Genomic DNA, 20692 nt, shown 5'->3' on the forward strand with positions numbered 1-20692 from the left:
GAAGATTCTGATCTCTGACTCTATTAATATAAATTAACTTCCTATGCGTATATATATATATACAGAGAGCAGAGAGTGGTTGGTCAGATTACGGTAGTTGATGAAGAGGACCTGAACGGTGGCCGTTTGTGAGTTGAAACCTCCAATTACGGCACCTGTTTGCTATTGCTGGCCGTCTCTTGCCACATTTTTCTCTTTGGGGACGCGTGTTGGAAATGCCTTTCTGTTGAGTGTCGAATCGATCATATACACATGTCCATTATGTACTACTGTACTCCACCTGACAAACCAACGATATTTTTCTAATTATTTATCTACTATTATTCTATTTCTTTTTTTTTTTAAATCTAATTTATTAAGATAAATATTTAAAGTTTACTTAGATTTAAATTTAAGCACGTGCTGATGTGATCACATGCGAAAGATNTTCATAAATTCTTTAATTGTCTCAATATACTTCAATTTAATCACAAATGGGGTATTTTTATCACCAAAATAGAGTCACTTTCATGACTCTAACATAAGTCTATAGCAGTACAGTCCCCAGTCTATAACAAAGGATGTATGCTCTTTGTCCGATGCGTACATTGAAATTTGATTGTATCCCGAGTATGCGTCCATAAAACTCAGCAGCTCGTGCCCTGAGGTGGCATCCACGAGCTGGTCGATCCTTGGCAAGGGAAAGCTATCTTTAGGGCAAGCCTTGTTGAGGTCGGTGAAGTCAACGCAGGTTCGCTATTTACCGTTAGGCTTCTTTACTAGGACCGGGTTGGCAACCCAGGTCGGGTAAAGCACTTCTTGGATGGATCCACTCCGAAGGAGGTTATCTACCTCAAGTTTCAAGGCAGCATATCGCTCTGGATCCATCGCTCTTCTCTTTTGACAAACTAGCTTGGCTTCACTGTTGATGTTCAACGCATGGCAAACAATATATGGGCTGATCCCGACCATATCTGCATGCGACCATGCAAACACATCGATGTTCTCCCTGAGAAAGCTAGTCAGGTCGCTTGCGAGCTGGGGGTTCAGATTGTTCCCAATCCTTAACACCCTGCTTAGTTCATTCTGGTCGACCTGCTCGGTTCGTTCTAGTCAACCAGTACTTCGGAAGGGCATTCCTGAATTTGAGGATCCATATTATCCTCGGCTAGGCCAGGCTGTGGCTCGATCCGGCTGATCGTCATCGCCTGTCTGGGAATGCCGCACGAGATGTCTTTCCCTTTGCACGCCATTAGCACTGCCTTCATATAATAGTCGCGAGATGTGCGCTGTGATCCGCTGACTTCCCCTATCCCTGTCGGGGTGGGGAACTTCATCTTCAGATGGTATATTGAAGTGACTGCCTTGAAGTTTCTCAACAAAGGTCGCCCGAGGATTCCATTAAAAGTGGATGGGCAATCCACTATCAGGAACTCCGTTACCTTGGTCACTTCATCAAAATCACCCAGTGTGACTGGGAGTGAGATCGTTCCTTTGGGGATCAGGTGGTCCCCTGTAAAACCATATAAAGGGAACGAGGCAGGCTTCAGGTCGGCCTCGTCCAAGTTCATTCTTTCGAAAGTTGAAGCAAACAGGATGTTCACAGCACTTCTGTTATCCACCAACATTCTGTGGATGTTGTGGTGCCCTATGAGGGGCATGATCACAAGGGCATCGTCGTGGGGATGATGCAATCGAGCTACATCCTTTAAGGAGAAGGAAATTTCCTCCTCCCTGTGAACCTTTTGTGGTCGTTGCGTCGCACTCATCACTTTAATAGGGTCATGGTGGGCTTCGCGAGCATACCTTTCCTGGGCATCTCACGAGTTCCCCACAAAGTGCGATCCCTCGAAGATCAAATTGAGGGTGCACACCCATTTGCGATCACGACGTTTCTTACTTGATTCCCTCTTATTTTTCTCTTGTGAGGGAGTTGAGTTGTCAATATATTCCTTGAAGTGTCCCTGCTTAATGAGGTCTTCGATCGCCTACTTGAGAGCTCGGCACTCATTGGTATGGTGCCCATTATCTCGATGATAGCGATAGTATTTTTTACTGTTCCTGGCCGATGGGGGATTTTTCATGGGCTCAGGTTCTCCGAGCAGGCTAGCCTCTTCTGATTTGTCAAGAATAGCCGATACGGACGCATTCAAGGGCGTATATTGGTTCCTATCGCGATCACAACGAGGAACTGGGGCATAAGACTTTTTGGGCTCATAGCGCGGCTTCTTTTCTTTTCGTTGATCGTCAGGGCCCATCTACGATCAACTCTCCTACTTCCCTCCCGACCAGGCGCACTATCTGAGGTGTCGTAGTCGCGGCGGTGGAGCGCCGCTACTGAATTTTCAATACGAAGGTGCTTCTCTGCAAGGTTGTAAAAATGGGTGAGGGAAACATCATCCTCAGCCTGTAGCTCTTTCCATAGGTCGGTCTGTGGACGAACTCCTGTAATGATGAGAGTCCGAACAGACTCCTCAAGAGTATGAGCTACTTTGTTGAGTTCTCTGTGGAATCGATCTATGTACGATTGGAGGGATTCGTCCCTCTCTTGCCTTATATTGCTGAGGTAGCTCAAAGGCATTGAGAACTTTCTGTTCGCTTGGAAGTGCCTGAGGAACGTCGTGCTCATGTCGAAGAAAATGGAGACACCGATACGACCTGCCCTTGCTCGTACTGCTAGGCCTTTAGTTAGTCTAGAGCTCGCTGCAGCTCTCGATCTGGGGCATTGGAGCCATCTGGGGATTGCTTTTGCCCATACGGGTTTGACCCTCGCGGTGGCGATTGAGGAAAGTCTGAAGGTCAGACTCCACTTCGCCTCGGCCAACTGTTCTGGCTGCTCTTGACACACGCTAGCTAGAGCTGTGTGATGGCGATGAACGGTGCGGGGAATTTTCACGACCTCCACTGTGGTACGAACGGGGGAACCTTCTGCATGGCTGCGATCAAGATTGCTCTAACGGTGATGAGAATCGCCCCGCCCATCACTTTTGTGGGGTTTTTCACGCGAAGTGGCATGGGATGGTTTGAGCTGTACCCTTTCACCGAGTCGCAACGTTACGGGTATTCTACTCGGGATGTGGTCGGTGTTCGCTGGACCTTTAGAGTTCTTAGGCCCATTTTTCGCCACTTGCTTACCCTTTCTTAAACGCGTAGCAGTGCTCGCGGCACGGGCTATCGCCCTTTGCCGTGCTTTCGCGCAACCCGTAAGCGTTTTTGGTGGTTGCACCGCTTCATTCAATCTAGGTGGTACACCCTGGTGCAAACGGTCTAATCTTTGCGTGACCGTTTGGAGAGTATTGTTGAACCTCTCCAGGTAGCTTAGGATGGCGGGGTCAAGTTGTGAACTTGACGGGATATCTCCCGCGGTGGTCTGCGAGACCGAGGGTACCCCGGGAGAGGTGCCCTCCTGCATTTGGGGGATCCCCTCAGTACTCTGGTTGGTTCGCTCTGGTTCAAATCGGCGAGCCATTTGCTGTTGTGGGACCGGTAAGTTAGAGATTCTCCTGATGAAGGATGAACACTAAATCAAGCCCTCCTTCTAGCATCAAACTGTTGATGCTTGATTTTGACACCAACCAAACGCACGTGTGAACTACTGAGCTGGCCTAGAAGACACACGTGAATGATAAAAAGAGGATAAAAGAGTGACAAGACAGTGTTTAAAGTGGTTCGGATGCTTTAAAGATGCAAATCCTACGTCCACTGATGTATATTAATGATAGCCACCTGGTCGCGGTAAGCGAGCTGACTTTACAAGTGATTTTACAAGAGAGAGAGGGATACAGTATATGCTGTTTCTTTGAGAGATTAGCTAATCCCGAAATTGAGAGAGGAACTCTCAATTTATAGTGGGATGCATTAAGGTGATGATTGCTGAATTTGTGAGTTGGTGGGATTATCCGTACAAATCTTCCTTTATGTCCTATTGCCCGTTTTCCAGAGTGATTTGCGCAATTTGGTGCATGCAATTGGACACGTGTAAGCTCTTCAGCTCTTGGCTGGTCTGGCACGCGTCCACTACACTGACAGAAGCAGGCTGCTCCTTCATCACGTGACTCGGCTGTAGTTTTCGCAGGTTTTGACTTTTGCATGCTGACTCGGTCTACGTCAGCCCTTCTTTCTTAAGGCATAACATAACCTTAGGCAAATTAATTAAGAACACCATCTCCTAAAAGTTGATTAATTATTAATTATGGAAAATTTTCTGTAATGTTTTCTTTTCAAAAAGTTATATGATACAACTTTGATAAGGTAAGAAACAATTATTTTGGTTTTACTTTTTGAATAACATAATACATAAAATTAATTAATTAGAACATAAATGTGCTGCAATAGTATCATAGATACGTTAATGATCGTCGAAAATTGTATATGTATTTAGTGGATAGGTTTTTTGTTCTGGTCGTGTTTGATAAGCATTTTGGCGAACTGTAACCAAAACATTGCTTGATATTTAAATATTTTTTAATCATCCCAAAAAAATTTCAGAGAATTTAGCCCTCTCTTTCCTCAGAGGGGACAAGCAGATTCTCTTTATTGACAAAAGAGATTAGCGTGTGGAAAATAAAGGATAAAATTCAATTCATTCATTTTTACCTCTAAAGTTTGTCGGATATAATGAAAAAGTGACACTTAAGTCCTTACTAGTTATCAACTATTACAATTCGCAATAGTTACAAAACAAACGATTAGGCACATTTGTGAACCGCACCTTTTGTTTATAAATAAATAAATAATTTGAAAATGTTATGGAATAAAGTGCAAACCACTTTCTCTCTCAAGAGTTGGGACTTGGGCACATGGGCACATGGGGAACCATCTCCACCCTTGGCCTTACGCAGGGTGAAGGGTTTAACAGTAATTAACAAAAGCATATTTTAGTTTGGAAGCTACGACCCTACAACCTGTCTCTCTTTATGAATTTTCTCGGTTCTCTGACAATTCAAACGATAAGGTTTTAATGGTTTATGTGGACAGACTTAATTCATTAGTCTATTTCACACCAGCTGTATACAACTAAGTTATACGGAGTCTCTGTCTCTACCATCGTTCAATTCTTATCGTCAACTCCCAAAAGAGGTAGTCAACAAAACCATCGTGTCCAACCCACTGGTTTCTTAACACAACAATCAAACATTTTATACTTGATCATACATCTTAACAATTAAGATGGAGTGAACAACAAAAAGCTTACGAGATATGGCAGAGTTTACTGTGAACCTTGCTATAGAAACATTGGGTTCCTTGGTTGTCCGGGAAACCAAGCTGTTGAGAAGTGTAAAGAAAAAAGTTGAAAGCATCAAAGAAGAATTGGAGATCATCAGATCTTTCCTCAGGGATGCAGATACAAAAGCAGCGGCCGAAGAAGAAGGAGGAAGCAATGGAGGTGTCGTAAGTACTTGGGTAAAACAAGTAAGGGAACAAGCTTATCACATTGAAGACGTCATAGATGAGTACATACTTAATGAGGCGAAGCATCATGAACAAGATGGCAAAGGTCTCACTGGTTTCCTTCGTAAAATGTGTTGCTTCATGAATGAACTTAAGGTGCGTCATGGAATTTCATCTGAGATTCAACATATCAAATCATCACTTTCTGATATACGGACAAGAGCAGGAGACTATAACTTGAAGCAGATAGATCAAGGAGATGTTGTACCGCACGACTCTCGAGTTGGTTCCTTTTTCATCCCAGGCGCTGAAGTTGTGGGCATCGAATCTACTATAGACCAATTGATTGGTTTGTTGGTAAGTGGAACATCCAATCGTTCAGTGGTTGCAGTTGTGGGCGAAGGAGGACTTGGCAAGACCACTCTTGCTGGGAAAATTTATAAGGATGATAGAGTGAAGAAGCATTTCGATTGCCAAGCTTGGATCACGGTTGGGAAAGCATGCACCAAAATGGATATACTAAGGAAAACTATACAACAGTTTGAGGGTGTGACAAGGTATACTCATGGAGAAATGGACAAAATGGAAGAGAAAGATCTCCTCACCACACTGCAGACACAATTAAAAGACAAGTGTTACATGGTTGTTTTTGATGATGTGTGGAAAAATGATTTTTGGGGTAATATAGAGCATGCTTTAATAAAGAACAACAAAAGCAGTAGGATTATGCTCACAACCAGAAACAGGGGCATTGCTGATTTGATTCCCTTTGTTAATGTCCATAGGCTACAACCCTTGCCTTCAGATAAGGCGTTCAAACTTTTTAGTACAAAGGCTTTTGGTCCTCAGGGGTGTTGTCCCCCCGAGTTGGAGAAACTGTCTCGTGACATCCTTCGGAAATGTGGAGGTTTACCACTAGCAATTGTTGCCGTAGGTGGTCTTCTCTCAAACAAGATCAATGTTGCTTTTGAATGGAAAAAGTTACTTGAGGACTTGGGGTCACAGTTGGGAAGCAATTCTCACCTAGACGATTGCAACAAAGTTTTATTAGAAGGTTATTGTGGTCTACCTCACCATCTCAAATCTTGTCTCTTGTACTTTGGTTTTTTTCCAGAAAGCTACCCAATCAATTGTGCAAGACTGATTCGCCTATGGATTGCTGAGGGCTTTGTCCCTTATTCCAAACGCCACACTTCTGAACAAGTTGCTGGAGAATGTTTGGCTGATCTCATTAACAGAAGCTTGGTTCAAGTGGTGGAGACGGATTTCATGGGAAGACCTAGATATTGTCGAGTCCATGATCTGATGCATGAGATTATCCTAAGAAAGACCGAATATTTGGGCTTCTCTCATTTGATGAACAGAGAACACTCAAATCCCTCTAGCAAAATTCGGCGCATTTCAATACAAGCAAGTGCTGATAGTGTTCTTGAGAGCATCAAGGACTCAAAGATACGTTCTGTTTCTCTTTTCAATGTTGATAGGATGCCTAACTCTTTCATGACTACACTTGTTGTGGATTTCAAACTTATAAAAGTACTTGAATTTGAAGATAGTCCTATAGAGTATCTTCCTGAAGGAGTGGGAAACCTCTTCCACTTGCATTACTTAAGTTTGAAAAATACAAAAGTAGAAGTACTTCCCAAGTCCATTGGTAAGCTTCTCAACTTGGAGACCTTGAATTTGAAGCGTACTCTTGTCACTGAGCTTCCTGTTGAGATCAAGAATCTTAAGAAGTTGCGTTATCTATTGATATACCGTGTGGGCAGTAGTGGTCGTTACGAAGAGGTAAAAGTACCTATGGGGTTTGGCTCTTTATTGGATCTGCAGAAGCTAGGTTATGTGGAAGCTAACTGGGAAGTACTCAAAGAGCTTAGGAAGCTAAGGCATCTGAGAAAGTTAGGAATTAAGATCACAAATGGAAACGAGAAGGATCTATGTGCTTGCATTGGATATTTGGAAAAACTTATATCTCTGAGTCTTAGGTTGGCAAGTAGAGAAGAAATTCTTGATATAGAATCGATGACTTCTCCTCCTCATGGTCTTCAAAGCCTCTTCTTAAGAGGAAATATGAAGAAGCTGCCAGATTGGATTTTTAATCTTGAATATATTGTCAGAATTGGTTTAGATTTGTCAGGATTGACTGATGATCCCATGAGAGTCCTTCAAGCCATGCCTAATTTATTGGAGCTTAGGCTATGGGACACATGCCATGATAAGCAATTACATTTCAAAGAAGATTGGTTTCCAAAACTAAAAATTTTGCTACTCTTTGACTTTGAAGGAGTGGAATCGATGATTATAGACAAAGGTGCAATGCCCAACCTTGAAAAGTTAAATGTGGGACCATGGCCTCAATTGAAAGAGTTTCCAATTGGAATTGAACATCTAAGAAACCTAAAGTTTCTTGAGTTTAATTCTATGTTGAAAAAAATTTATTATATGATGGAGGACGAGAAGTGGAAGAAAGTTACCCGACATATACCGAAAGTCTATGTCACTTACAAAATGGAAGGAAAAGTGTTTTATACCACTGCTAAGTATCTCTCGTCTATCTCGCCTGTGAATTTTGAGCAATATATTGAAAAAGTGGAGCGAAGTAACGAGTCCTCTCATTCGTGAACAACAGGCATTCCATTTAAATTATGTAAGACTAAGAGTAATTTAGATTATATATCTTCTTGACTTAGGGTATGTTTTGACTTTTCATTTAATATAAAAAAGTATAATTTTGTAATTTACTTCTAAAATCTGATTTTTTTTTTTTTTTTTTATATATAAATACACAAGTCTAATTATCATAATAAATGTAAACTTAAATAAAAGTATTCTTATAATTTATTTTATTTAAAACATTTTTTTTTTAAATTACCTTAATTAATTGATTAAGTTCCGGTTGCGATTTCTAACATATATTGATGCTTTAGAACTGAATATCAAGTGAAATATGATTTTTTGTTATCCTATAAATAACTAAGGTTTATGTTTTTTCTATTACCATGAACAGAAGATGTATCTTGAACTGTGAGAAGGTCATGATTAAATCAGCATCCACCTGAATAAACCAGGTAATCCCAAGATTTTATGTAACTCTTTCTTATGAATGGTGTAGTATTGGTGGCGATATCTGGCAATGTGTGATTGTTGTATAGTCCAGGTAATGCTAGTAGAGATAAGTTATTACTTGTAGTTCATCAATTTCCTTGTGAAATATGTAAAATACATTTTATTTGCTGATGTTATTGCAATGGTTGTTTAATTCGGCTCTCTTGATTAACCATGATTCCATTTATTTGGTCAGCTTTACTCTATGAACCTGCATGTACTTGATTTAATTGTTTTGTGTTATGAGTTTTGCCTATTCCCTCTTCTTTTTGTTGGTTTAAACCTTTGTGGAAAGCTTCGACAATCAAAAACAGTCTCCCCTGTTTTCCTCTATTCCTTTTTAAAAAGGTCCTCACAAATTTCTCCCATCCACATCTTTCATTTCGAGCATCTTCTTATTTGAGACGGCTTGCCAGATGTGATAGACGTGTACCTGCTGTTATTTCTCTCGAGCAGTAAATGCCAATTTTTTTTTTAAAAAGCATGTTCTGATGGTAATGTTATGAGACTTTTGAACCACAATTATTTGAAGAAACTTGTCATATCTCCAGTGATCATGCGCTGTTACTCGTTCAATCATCTTCTCGTTTAGGATGGAAAACGCCAGATATGGTGAATGCCAGATGGTTATAGTAGCTAAATGTAATGATTTGAAGTATCATGGATTCATGGGGAGATTAGCAATTTGCATGCACAGAAACCAAAACTTCAATCCAAACAACTTTTAGTCTGAATTTCAGATTGAAAAACTATCCCCATATATTAGGGAACAAATGAATTAGCTAAGCTCTTTCCCATATCTATGCTCTGATCATCTGGAGGTCTGAATCCATCTACCATATCAATTGAGGGAAGAAGCTTTCCGGATTGAAGATGCCATCCCTAAGTACACAATGAAGGTGGCGAGACTTCCTCATTGTAGAGGTCTCGTTGATTACTGTCATAAAGCGTGCCATTTCAAAGAGATTCCAAAAACTGCGACATGGAATCGCCATTGAGATTGAAGATATCAAACTATCACTTGCCGAAATACAACGAAAAGGAGAAATCTACAGCTGACTTAGAAATGTTGGTCCATTGAGTCTTTGAGATCAGGAGTTCTATAGGCCCCCCTGATAATTTTTCTCTCTCCTCTCTTTTCTCTTTCATTTTTCATTCTCTTCAAAACTTTCTTTCTGTCTTTTCTTCTGTGAATTCTTCTCTTCTTTCTCTTTGTTCCACCACTTCACTTAGCTGCCGCAAGGCCCACCAGCTCCCCCTTAACCTCATCGTCAAACACCACCCACCCCCTCCGACCACCACCCACCGAATCGACGACCACCGCCTTTAGTCGAATCCGCGCGCTTCGAGCCATTTTTCTGGTTGCTCCCGACGTTAGAAATCCACCCCATCATTACCAAAAGCTTCACCGGCATCCCCCCTAATAATCCCCCTAACTATCGCAACCTTAGTTACCCGCCGTTAGCCGTCCGTCAACTGCCTTGCGGTTTTTTGCAACTTTGGTGAAATTGGGTTAATTGGTGGTTGATTTTGGGTTTTTACAAAGAGTTTGTGTATTTTGGTTGACTGGAGTTTGATTGTGCTTGAATTTGAATAGTTTGTGTTGAGCTGTTGATTTGGGTTGGATTGAATTTGGGTGTTAAAGTTTTGAATATTTGCAGTTTTTTGGCACACCACCTGTTCGACCAAATTCCCCAGCCAACTCTCTTAAGCCCCAGCAAGCCAGTGATTGTGGATTTGATTTAAATTATTTTCTATTATCTTTTTTTTTTTTTTTTCCGGTTCCGGTTCCTAAAGTGGTGGAACCAGAACCGGAGACACATTGCTGGTTCCACCAGATTTAGAACCGCAACCGACCCTTTAAGGGTCAGTACCCGAAATCGACGGTCCAAGTTCCTACTCGGAATCGACGGTCCAAGTACCTGCTGATCTCCAGTCTACCCATTGCACGTTCTCAGCCCTTATAATTTATGGCATCTGTTAGTGACCGAGTGAATCCCAAAAATACCCCTTAACACAATTGAGAGATTTTCTGGTTATTTAAACCTTCATTCTTTAGGTATGAAGTATATTGCACTTACCTCCAATACTGTAGGGTACAAATTGTTCATGTGAATTTTATTAATAAAAAGTCTATAATACCCCTATTATCTTATTCATATATTTTTTTAAATGAATAAAATATAAAAAAGTTAAAAATATGACTCATTACAATTATAAGTTCAAAAAATCATCAAAGTTAAAACCCAAGTGAATTAACATAAATTTAAAACATCTGGCTTTTTACTTTCTTTTTTATATTTCATTCATTCCTAATTATATGTGAATAAGAAAATAGGGGTGTTATAGACTTTTCATTGAAAAATCTTACTTGACTGGAATTGTTCGTATCTCATGGTGTTGGAAGTAAGTACATTATACTCCAAACTTTAAGAACAAGTGTAAATAACTCAAGATTTTCTCAAATTTGTCACAAGAATTGAAAAGACTAAAATGCCTCTAATGTTAACAAAAAGGTAACCGTTTCCTGCCTATTTAAACACCTAATTCCACAAAAGCAAGAATTTCTTCCCAGAACAATTAAAACCTATTGCTTTATTTTGATCTTGTATAGAAAGGTTGAAACGAAGGAATGCTCTGTGAAAGGGGAAAACTTATCAAATTAAAGTAAAAATAAAAACAAGAATCTCGTTAGTAGCCCAACTCCTAAAACCCTAAATAATCAAAATCACAAAGTATCAAAACTAACTAATTAACAAAACAATGAACACATAAACGCACTTTAATTTGGTTACCTAATTACTCATAAAACCCTAAAAACTGAGAAAATAGGCCATGTAAGAATTCGTAGATGTGTCTTTTTTTCATTGGTCAGATGCACATGTAAATGTATCATGCCTCACATATGATAACGTGTTAGCCTTGACACAATGGTTTTCATGCGTCCAAATTCAGGTACATGATGATACAAGTTTACAGCAATTTCATAAAAATAAAGATGAGTAGTTTCGAAACTACCACAAGGGCTTGGTTGTTGAGAAAGTGGTTGAAACAGAAATAGAAACAGACATTTAGGAGCAACGTATAAGTTGTTCTGGTGATGCTTTTGAGGACTCTTTAGACCTCTATGTGTAAAGTGACCTTTTACCAATTAGTTAAGCAAATAATATCTTTCCTCAGAAGCCACCATCTCCAAAGGGCCCCAACCCACAAGAATTAAGAAATACATTAAGGGCTATAAGGATAAAAACACTTTCATTGCTGCAGGTTTCAATGCATTTGTGCTTTTGTTTTGTCTTATTTTATGGCATTTGGTTAGGTATTATCAATCCCTAATGCTAAACTAGATTTGCTGTCTGAGTATTAGATTAGTTAACAAAGTAGAAATGGTAAATCAAATAAGACTCATCCGTGGGTGCTTAGATGGTTAGGATGAATTGGGGATGATGTGGATAGACATACAGTCTCAAGTTTGATTCCCTATCTGGGCATCCTGATTCAAGTGGGGGGTCATAGCGATGGGTTACTGCACTAATCTTCTTCCAGGATTAGTCGTGATATGAGTAAGCTGACTCGGACATCTTGGTTAAAAAAAAAAAAATGTTTATCAAATAAGTTTCAATGATTGATTGAAGAAACAAAAAATAAAAAACTAATTTACTGGTTTATTAAGCAATCAAATCAAATTAGGTCTACCTAAGTAGATACCTAATGGGACTTATATTGGGGACTCATTGAATAATTGACTAGAACTCATATAATGAATTGAAATTAAACTTCACAATACAGGGCAATTGAAATCAACTCTTGGATGACTGAGTGGTCAAATAGGAACTCTTAGATGTATTATTCAAGAGATCCTGAATTCAATTTCCCTCGGCCTTTATTACGGTCATTAAAGGATTACCCGGTCGTCCAAGTTGGCGCGAACACCCTGGTCACCAAAAAAAATAATTTTATATTTCCAATAACATATAAGAAGAATGTGCTTTCTTTCTTTCGGTACACCCCGTAATCATGTACGCAAGCACAGGAGATAGTATCTCTCATCTACAATTCACAAAAGTAGTGAAGGGTAACAGTATCACATGAGGTGTTGACTGTTGCAGATAAACTCTACATGATGTTTCCTTAACTTCTCCGCTCAGGAAACCCTGCAATTAAATTAAACAAAAAAAAAAAAAAAAAAAAAAAAAACCTTTTTAAAAGTACTTCCAAATCCATTAATCAAGACATTTGGCACTCAACTCATCGTTTATTGGCTCTTCTTTGTACTCCATCTGTAGTGTTAAACACATATAACCAAAACCCCGTTATTATTTTATTTATCAAAGATATTAATCAATCAACTAGACGCTTTTCTCCATATTTATCTCCATAATCTATCCCGCAATCTTTGATATAATCCACAGTTAATGTACTTATCGTCTTAGTTAATGAAACTCAGAAGCTACATTGTTATTTACTAAAATGCTTGTTCTTTGAATGTGAATGTTCTGAGTTTACTGGGTTATTTTCATCTTCTTTTCTCATTTCAGATTATGCTTTCACATGCTGATTGTTCAGTATTTGGTTTGGTGGGTGTGGAATCACTTTTAAATCATAATTTTCAGTAAGGGTTTTTACTTTTTACGAAATTTTGTTGGTTTTTCAAGGCTTATGATGAGTAATCCATGGTGGGATTCTGTTATTTGTTTGATTTAACCAAAACTATTTTCACATTGCTATCATGAAGCGCAGGAAAACAGTTTAAATGCTATTTTCATGAATTGCTCTTTATCTAGATCAATAAAATTTCAGAACATTGTTAAAATCTATAAGATTCATACTTTGTTCAGTTCACCAGACTTAGAAAGACTCAAAACCATTTGGCAGATTGAAACTTTTTATGTTTTCTTTAGTGGCATTTTACTCTGAAGCTGTACATGTAAATGAAGAAGCAAAATTTCCCTGCTGACTGATAACAATTTGTCATGTGTTCTGCTGTTGAATGTATTCATTAATTCTCATTTTTCGAGTTATCAGGTCGAGCATTGGAAGAACTCAGAGGTGCTATACACAATGACCTTCGATCTGCTGCAGGAGCCAAGAGCCAACAGCAAAGATTTTGTGGACCAGCTGTGGCAATGACCTTCAATTTCCTGGTTTCTGTTGGAATTATTTTGATAAACAAATATGTGAGTTCGCTTTCTACTTGCTTGAAGAACATAAAGCGTGGCAGTAGCTTAGACCAAATAGATCACATAACAAAAATGATACTTCAACAAATCAGCTTGTACAGGGAGGGTGTCAAGTGGTTATGTTACTATCAATGGTGTAGTATTAGTGACGATATCCGGCAATGTGTGATTGTTGTATTGTCCGGGTAATGCTAGTAGAGATGAAGTATTACTTGGAATTGTTCATCAATTTCCTTGTGTAATATGTAAAATACATTGGAATTGTTATGGTAATGGTTGCTTAATTTCTCTTTCAGTGGAAGTTTATTGGTGGCTACTTCTTTGAAGTTTAAGAAAGTATGACATCTCTGCCAACAGTAAACAACTCTCCTGATTTACCATGTTTCCATTTATTTGGTCTGTTTATTCTATGAATCTGCTAAAAAGTATTCTTTCTAAGCTTAAATTTCTCCCTCCAAGATAATACTCTCAGCCAAGAGTATATGCTAATGATCAAATTTTCTTGGCCACTAAGCCATCTCTCCAAGCTCTGCAATTTTATTTTGCGTTTACTCTTTCAATAATAAGGTCAATGAATTGTAAACTTTGGGAGCAGCTTCGCCAATCAAAAACAGAGTTCCCTTTTAAAAAAGTCCTGATATCTCCTGTGATCATGAGCTATTGCTCGCTCAATTATTAAAATAGCTCTTCCAATCTAAATTTTGTCTTAAAAAACATTCTTCTGGTAAACAAGACTTGGATATCCAACATTTATATTTAATCAGTCTAATTTTGATCATCTTCTCTGGTAAACTAATTCTCTGCTTCTTCAATCCAGCAGTATTTTGATATAGTTTGAGCTTGCAGTACACCAACAATGTCATGACTCAACACCAGCTTAAGATTAAAATAAGTCATTCTTATCCTCGCAGTGGGAAACTTAATATTAACCTGAAAATGACAGAATTGGAAGACAAGTTTCCTAATCAAATTGAAACAAAGTGCCCTGTCATTAAACACAAGATCATGAAGATCCAAGGATAGAGACAATTATTCCCGACCATCACTTTTTTCCTTGGAAGAAAGAAAATTTAGGCCTCTTTTTCCTGAGAGGGGACAACCAGATTCTCTTTATTGACAGACCTTGACAAAAGAGATTAGCGTGTGGAAAATAAAGGATAAAGTTTTCGTTTGTAGACGCTCTGGTAGTAATGAATGTGATCACAAAAAGATAAAATACTTGTGTTCACACTTCTCTCCAACCCACTGCTTTCTTAACACAACAATCAAACATTGTCAACATCCAGCTCGAAAGAAGACAAAAATAGATAGCCATAGCATAGGAACTCCTGAAACAAAATCAAACTTTTAAACGAGAAGATAAGAGCTATTTGATATTACCAGATACTTTGGTGACTGTTATTGTCTGGCTCAAAGAGGCCAAAGTTTAATATATACAAGCAGTATCATACTCCATCACTAAAAGGTCAAGAAAATGAAAGAATTGGAAGACACGTTTCCTAATCAAATTGAAACTGCGTTAGCTACTAGTTCCTGGAGTTCTTCCTTAATGGAGAATCATAAATCCTTCAAGACTAATTAATTTAAAAGGAAAAATGTGCCAACCTGTACCGTGTAGCCTCTGGGAAGAAGCATGTCTTCAAGATTAGTTAATTCCCTTTGTTTATCAATTAAAATCCTTTTCCCATACACTTTTAATAGCCGCGTGGACTTCACCATTTTTGTTAGTCAACAAAAGCAACTAAATACTTGGGTTAGCACTTCTATCAAACCCACTAGTTTCTTAACACAACAATCAAACATTGTATCCATGAGCATAGATCTGATGAATTAACAAAGTCCTCAAATTTCTCCCATCCATAACAGACTTCGAAGACACTTTTTCTGATCAAATTGAAACAAGTGCCATGTCGTGAAACACAAGATCATGAAGATGCGACTTCTTGATATGGACACACCAAAAATAAGTGAATAACCATTAACAAAGGAATTAATGAAACGACATTGTAAATAAATATCTAGATCATTATTAATTAAAAAAATTGGAGGTCCTCTAAATGAAAGGTTGCCAAGTGTAGAGTGTGTCTATAAGATAACCATTAACAAAGGAATTAATGAAACGACATTGTATTGATGAGAATGATACCTACTTAATTTTGACTCTTACCACTTTGCTTTGTAATAACTGAAGTCATTTAAAAAAATAGGAGGTCCTCTAAATAAAAGGTTGCCAAGTGTAGAGTGTGTGTAGAAGATAATGAAATTAAAAATAGAAAAGAGACGATAAGGCCGCCAGGACTCTTGTAATATCAGTAATTATATAGAGCAAGGGCAATGGCAAAGAGTGGGATTATGTATCCTATTTAAGTGTGCGTGTGCATTGATTAATTAAAAGGATTAGGTGAGTGTGGTATCAAATTGTGTGCATCCGTCACGCACGAGGGCATTCTGCTCCCAACACTATAACCCTCCATTAGATTCCCACTTTGCCTCCTTTACTTAATTACATGTTCACCTCTAAGGTTTGTCCTACTGAGTAAAGTCCGATATAATGAGAAAGTAACACTTAAGTCCTTATTAGTTATCAACTATTAAAATTAGCAATAGTTACAAAACACAAGATTAGGGGTATTTTATCTGAGGGACCGAAATGTATTAATTGTTAAGAGTAGAAAACGGCGGAATCCTCGCAAAGAAAGCAGGCACGTTTGTGAACCGTACCTTTTGTTTATAAATAAATAACTTCAAAATGTTATGGAATAAAGTGCAAACCACTTTCTTCTCTCTCAAGAGCTGGGACTTGGGCACATGTGGACTCCGTCTCTTTAGAATGATCATAAAGCAGCTTTGTTGATTTGATATATGCAGGGTGAAGGGTTTAACAATAATTAACTCACAAAATGGCAACAGGAAGCTACAAGCCTACAACCTCTCTTTATGAAATTTCTCGGTGCTCCACAATTCAAACGATAAGATTTTAATGGTTTATGTGGAGAGACTTAATTCATAAGCCTATTTCACACCAGCTGTTTACAACTAAGTTATACGGAGTCTCTACTCTCTACCATCGTTCAATTCTTGTCGTCAATTCCCAAAAGTGTTACTAGCTAGTCAACAAAACCATCGTGTCCAACCCACTGGTTTCTTAACACAACAATCAAACATTGTATACTTGATCATACATCTTAACAATTAAGATGTAGTGAACAAGAAAAAGGTTTATGAGATATGGCAGAGTTTTCAGTGAACTTTGCTATAGAAACCTTGGCTTCCTTGCTTGTCCAAGAAAGCACGTTGTTGAGAAGTGTAAAGAAAGAAGTTGAAAGCATCAAAAGAGAATTGGAGTTCATCAAATCATTCCTCAGGGATGCAGATACAAGGGCAGCAGCCGAAGAAGAAGGAGAAAGCAATGGAGGTGTCGTAAGTACTTGGGTAAAACAAGTAAGGGAAGAAGCTTATCACATTGAAGACGTCATCGATGAGTACATACTTAATGAGGCGAAGCATCATGAACATGATGGCAAAGGTCTCACTGGTTTCCTTCGTAAAATGCGTTGCTTCATCAATGAACTTAAGGTGCGTCATGGAATTTCATCTGAGATTAAACATATCAAATCATCACTTGTTGATATACAGAGAAGAGCAGAACACTATAACTTGAGGCACATAGATCAAGGAGATGTTTTACCGCACGACTCTCGAGTTGGTTCCTTTTTCATCCCAGGCGCTGAAGTTGTAGGCATTGAAGCTACTAGAGACCAATTGATTGGTTTGTTGGTGAGTGGCACATCCAAGCGTTCAGTGGTTGCAATTGTGGGCGAAGGAGGACTTGGCAAGACCACTCTTGCCGGGAATATTTATGAGAATGATACAGTGAAGAAGCATTTCGATTGCCAAGCTTGGATCACGGTTGGGAAAGAATGCACCAAAATGGATATACTAAGGAAAACTATACAAGAATTTGACGGTGTGACAGGATCTACTCATGGAGAGATGGACAAAATGGAAGAGAAGGATCTGCTCGCCACACTGGTGAGACAATTAAAAGACAAGTGTTACATGGTTGCGTTCGATGACGTGTGGAAAACTGATTTTTGGGGACATATAGAGTATGCTTTAATTGAGAACGACAAAAGCAGTAGGATTATACTCACAACCAGAAACAAGAGCATTGTTGATCTGATTCCTTTTATTAATGTCCATAGGCTACAACCCTTGCCTTCAGATAAGGCTTTTGAACTTTTTTGTAGAAAGGCTTTTGGTCCTCAGGGTTGTTGTCCCCCCGAGTTGGAGAAACTGTCTCGTGACATCCTTGGGAAATGTGGAGGTTTACCTCTAGCAATTGTTGCCATAGGTGGTCTTCTCTCAAACAAGAACAAGGTTGCTTTTGAATGGAAAAAGTTACTTGATGACTTGGGGTCACAGTTGGGAAGCGATTTTCATCTTAAAGATTGCAACAAAGTTCTATTAGAAGGTTATTATGGTCTGCCTCACCATCTCAAATCTTGTCTCTTGTATTTTGGTTTTTTTCCAGAAAGCTACTCAATCAGTTGTGCAAGACTGGTTCGCCTATGGATTGCTGAGGGCTTTGTCCCAAACTCCAAACGCAGCACATGTGAACAAGTTGCTGAAGAATTCTTGATTGATCTCATTAATAGAAGCTTGGTTCAAGTGGTAGAGACGGATTTCATTGGAAGACCTAGATATTGTCGAGTCCATGATCTGATGCACGAGATTATCATTAGAAAGACCGAACATTTGAGCTTCTCTCATGTTGTGAATAGAGAGCACTCAAATCTCTCTAGCAAAATTCGGCGCATTTCAATACAAGGAAGTACTGATAGTGTTCTTGAGAACATCAAGGATTCAAAGATACGTTCTGTTTCTTTTTTCAATGTGGATAGGATGTCTAACTCTTTCATGACTACAATTGTGAATTTCAAACTTATGAAAGTGCTTGATTTTGAAGATAGTCCTATAGAGTATCTTCCTAAAGGAGTGGGAAACCTGTTCCATTTGCACTACTTAAGTTTGAAAAATACAAAAGTAAATGTACTTCCCAAGTCCATCGGTAAGCTTCTCAACTTAGAGACCTTGAATTTGAAGTGTTCTCTTGTCACTGAGCTTCCTGTTGAGATCAACAATCTTAAGAAATTGCGTTATTTATTGATATACCGTTGGGACAATGGTGGTAATTACGAAAGGGTAAAAATACCTGTGGGGTTTGGCTCTTTATTGGATCTACAAAAGCTAGGTTTTGTGGAAGCTAACTTCGAAGTACTCAAAGAGCTTGGGAAGCTAAGGCATCTGAGAAGGTTAGGAATTAGGGTGACAAATGGAAATGAGAAGTATCTGTGTGCTTGCATTGCCAATATGGAAAAACTTGAATCTCTTACTATATATTCTACTAGTCGAGAAGAAATTCTTGATATAGAATCGATGAATTCTCCTCCTCGTGGTCTTCAGCGCCTCTACTTAAGAGGAAATATGAAGAAGTTGCCAGATTGGATTTTTAAACTTGAATATATTGTCAGAATTGGTTTGAATTTGTTAGGATTAACTAATGATCCCATAATAGTCCTTCAAGCCCTGCCTAAGTTATTGGAGCTTAGGCTATGGGACACACGCCACAATGAGCAATTACTTTTCAAAGAAGGTTGGTTTCAAAAACTAAAAAGGCTGCAACTCATTGACTTTGAAGGATTGGAATTGATGATTATAGACAAAGGTGCAATGCCTAACCTTGAAGACTTACGTATTGGACCATTCCCTCGATTGAAAGAGATTCCAATTGGTATTGAGCATCTAAGAAACCTAAGGATTCTTAAGTTTCGTCTTATGTTAAAAGAAATTTATCATATGATAAAAGATGAGAAGTGGAAGAAAGTTACCCAACATATATCGGAAATTTGTGTCACTTTCAAAATGGAAGGAAAACTATTTTATGAAACTACTAAGTATATCTCATCTCTCTCGCCTGTTGATTTTGAGCAATATATTGAAGAAGTGGAACGAAGTAACAAGCCCTCTCATCCGTGAACAACAGGTATTCCATTTAAATTTTATAAGACTTAGCGTGATCTTGATTTTATATCTTCTGTCAAACTATGAAAGGAAAAATCTTATAATTTTTTCATGGCAATTACTTGGGGTGTGCTTTGACTTTTCACTTAATAGAAAAAGTATAATTTTGTAATTTACTTCTAAAATCTAAAATATTTTTTTTATAAATACACAAGTCTAATTATGATCATAAATATAAACTTAAATAAATATATTCTTATAATTTATTTCATTTATTCTTTTTAAATTACCTTAATTAATTGATTAAGTTCAGGTTGCCGAAATTCGGTATCAGCAACTGCCGATCCCGTCATCAAATTTTTATTTTTTTGGCAATTTTAAGTAACAATATTGGTATCAAAATAATTCAATTTTAACGATCTATCTATATCTAGAATTATTTTTACCAATATATGCAACGTTTGGCCAAGATTTGACAGAGAATGTTCGGGTGGTCATACTTTCTCTTTCAAATCTCGGCAAAATGCAATCATTTTTCCGGTTTAAAATTATATAGATAGATAGATCATTTAGAGACAATCATTTTCATATCGATTTTGTGACCGTAACACACTGAAAAAGTCTCTGGTTACTGGAAACCGTGCGTTGCCGCCGGATACCAGCGACTAGTTGATGAATTTCTAATGTATATTAATGCTTTAGATCCAAATATCAAGTGAAGTATGATTTTTTGTTATCCTATAAATAACTAAGGCTTGTGTTTTTTTTCCTATTATCATGAACAGAAGATGTATCTTGGATTGTGAGAAGATCATGATTAAATCATCCTCCACATGAAAGAACCAGGTAATTCCAAGATTTTATGTACTTTCTTGTGAATGGTGTAGTATTGGTGGCGATATCTGGCAATGTATAATTGTTGTATTATCCGGGTAATGCTAGTAGAGATGAAGTATTACTTGCAGTTGTTCATCAATTTCCTTGTGTAATATGCAAAATACATTTGATTTGCT

At 38.2% G+C, this 20692-nt stretch overlaps 2 protein-coding genes across 2 annotated transcripts; both read left to right on the forward strand.

The window, feature by feature from the left end:
• Positions 1-5178: 5178 nt before the first annotated feature.
• LOC116131878 (disease resistance protein RPM1-like) lies at positions 5179-7992 on the forward strand. Its single transcript, XM_031417540.1, has one exon. The coding sequence runs from the start codon at positions 5179-5181 to the stop codon at positions 7990-7992; it is 2814 nt and encodes a 937-aa protein (XP_031273400.1).
• Positions 7993-16883: 8891 nt separating this feature from the next.
• Positions 16884-19694, forward strand: LOC116131879 (disease resistance protein RPM1-like). The gene has a single exon (XM_031417541.1). The coding sequence runs from the start codon at positions 16884-16886 to the stop codon at positions 19692-19694; it is 2811 nt and encodes a 936-aa protein (XP_031273401.1).
• The last annotated feature ends 998 nt before the right edge of the window (positions 19695-20692 follow it).

The sequence above is a fragment of the Pistacia vera genome, unplaced genomic scaffold, assembly GCF_008641045.1.
Source record: "Pistacia vera cultivar Batoury unplaced genomic scaffold, PisVer_v2 Contig246, whole genome shotgun sequence".
Classification (NCBI taxonomy): domain Eukaryota; kingdom Viridiplantae; phylum Streptophyta; class Magnoliopsida; order Sapindales; family Anacardiaceae; genus Pistacia; species Pistacia vera.

Coding starts and splice junctions, on each gene's coding strand:
- LOC116131878 (XM_031417540.1), top strand. CDS start 5,179: ATGGCAGAGTTTACTGTGAACCTTGCTATAGAAACATTGGGTTCCTTG.
- LOC116131879 (XM_031417541.1), top strand. CDS start 16,884: ATGGCAGAGTTTTCAGTGAACTTTGCTATAGAAACCTTGGCTTCCTTG.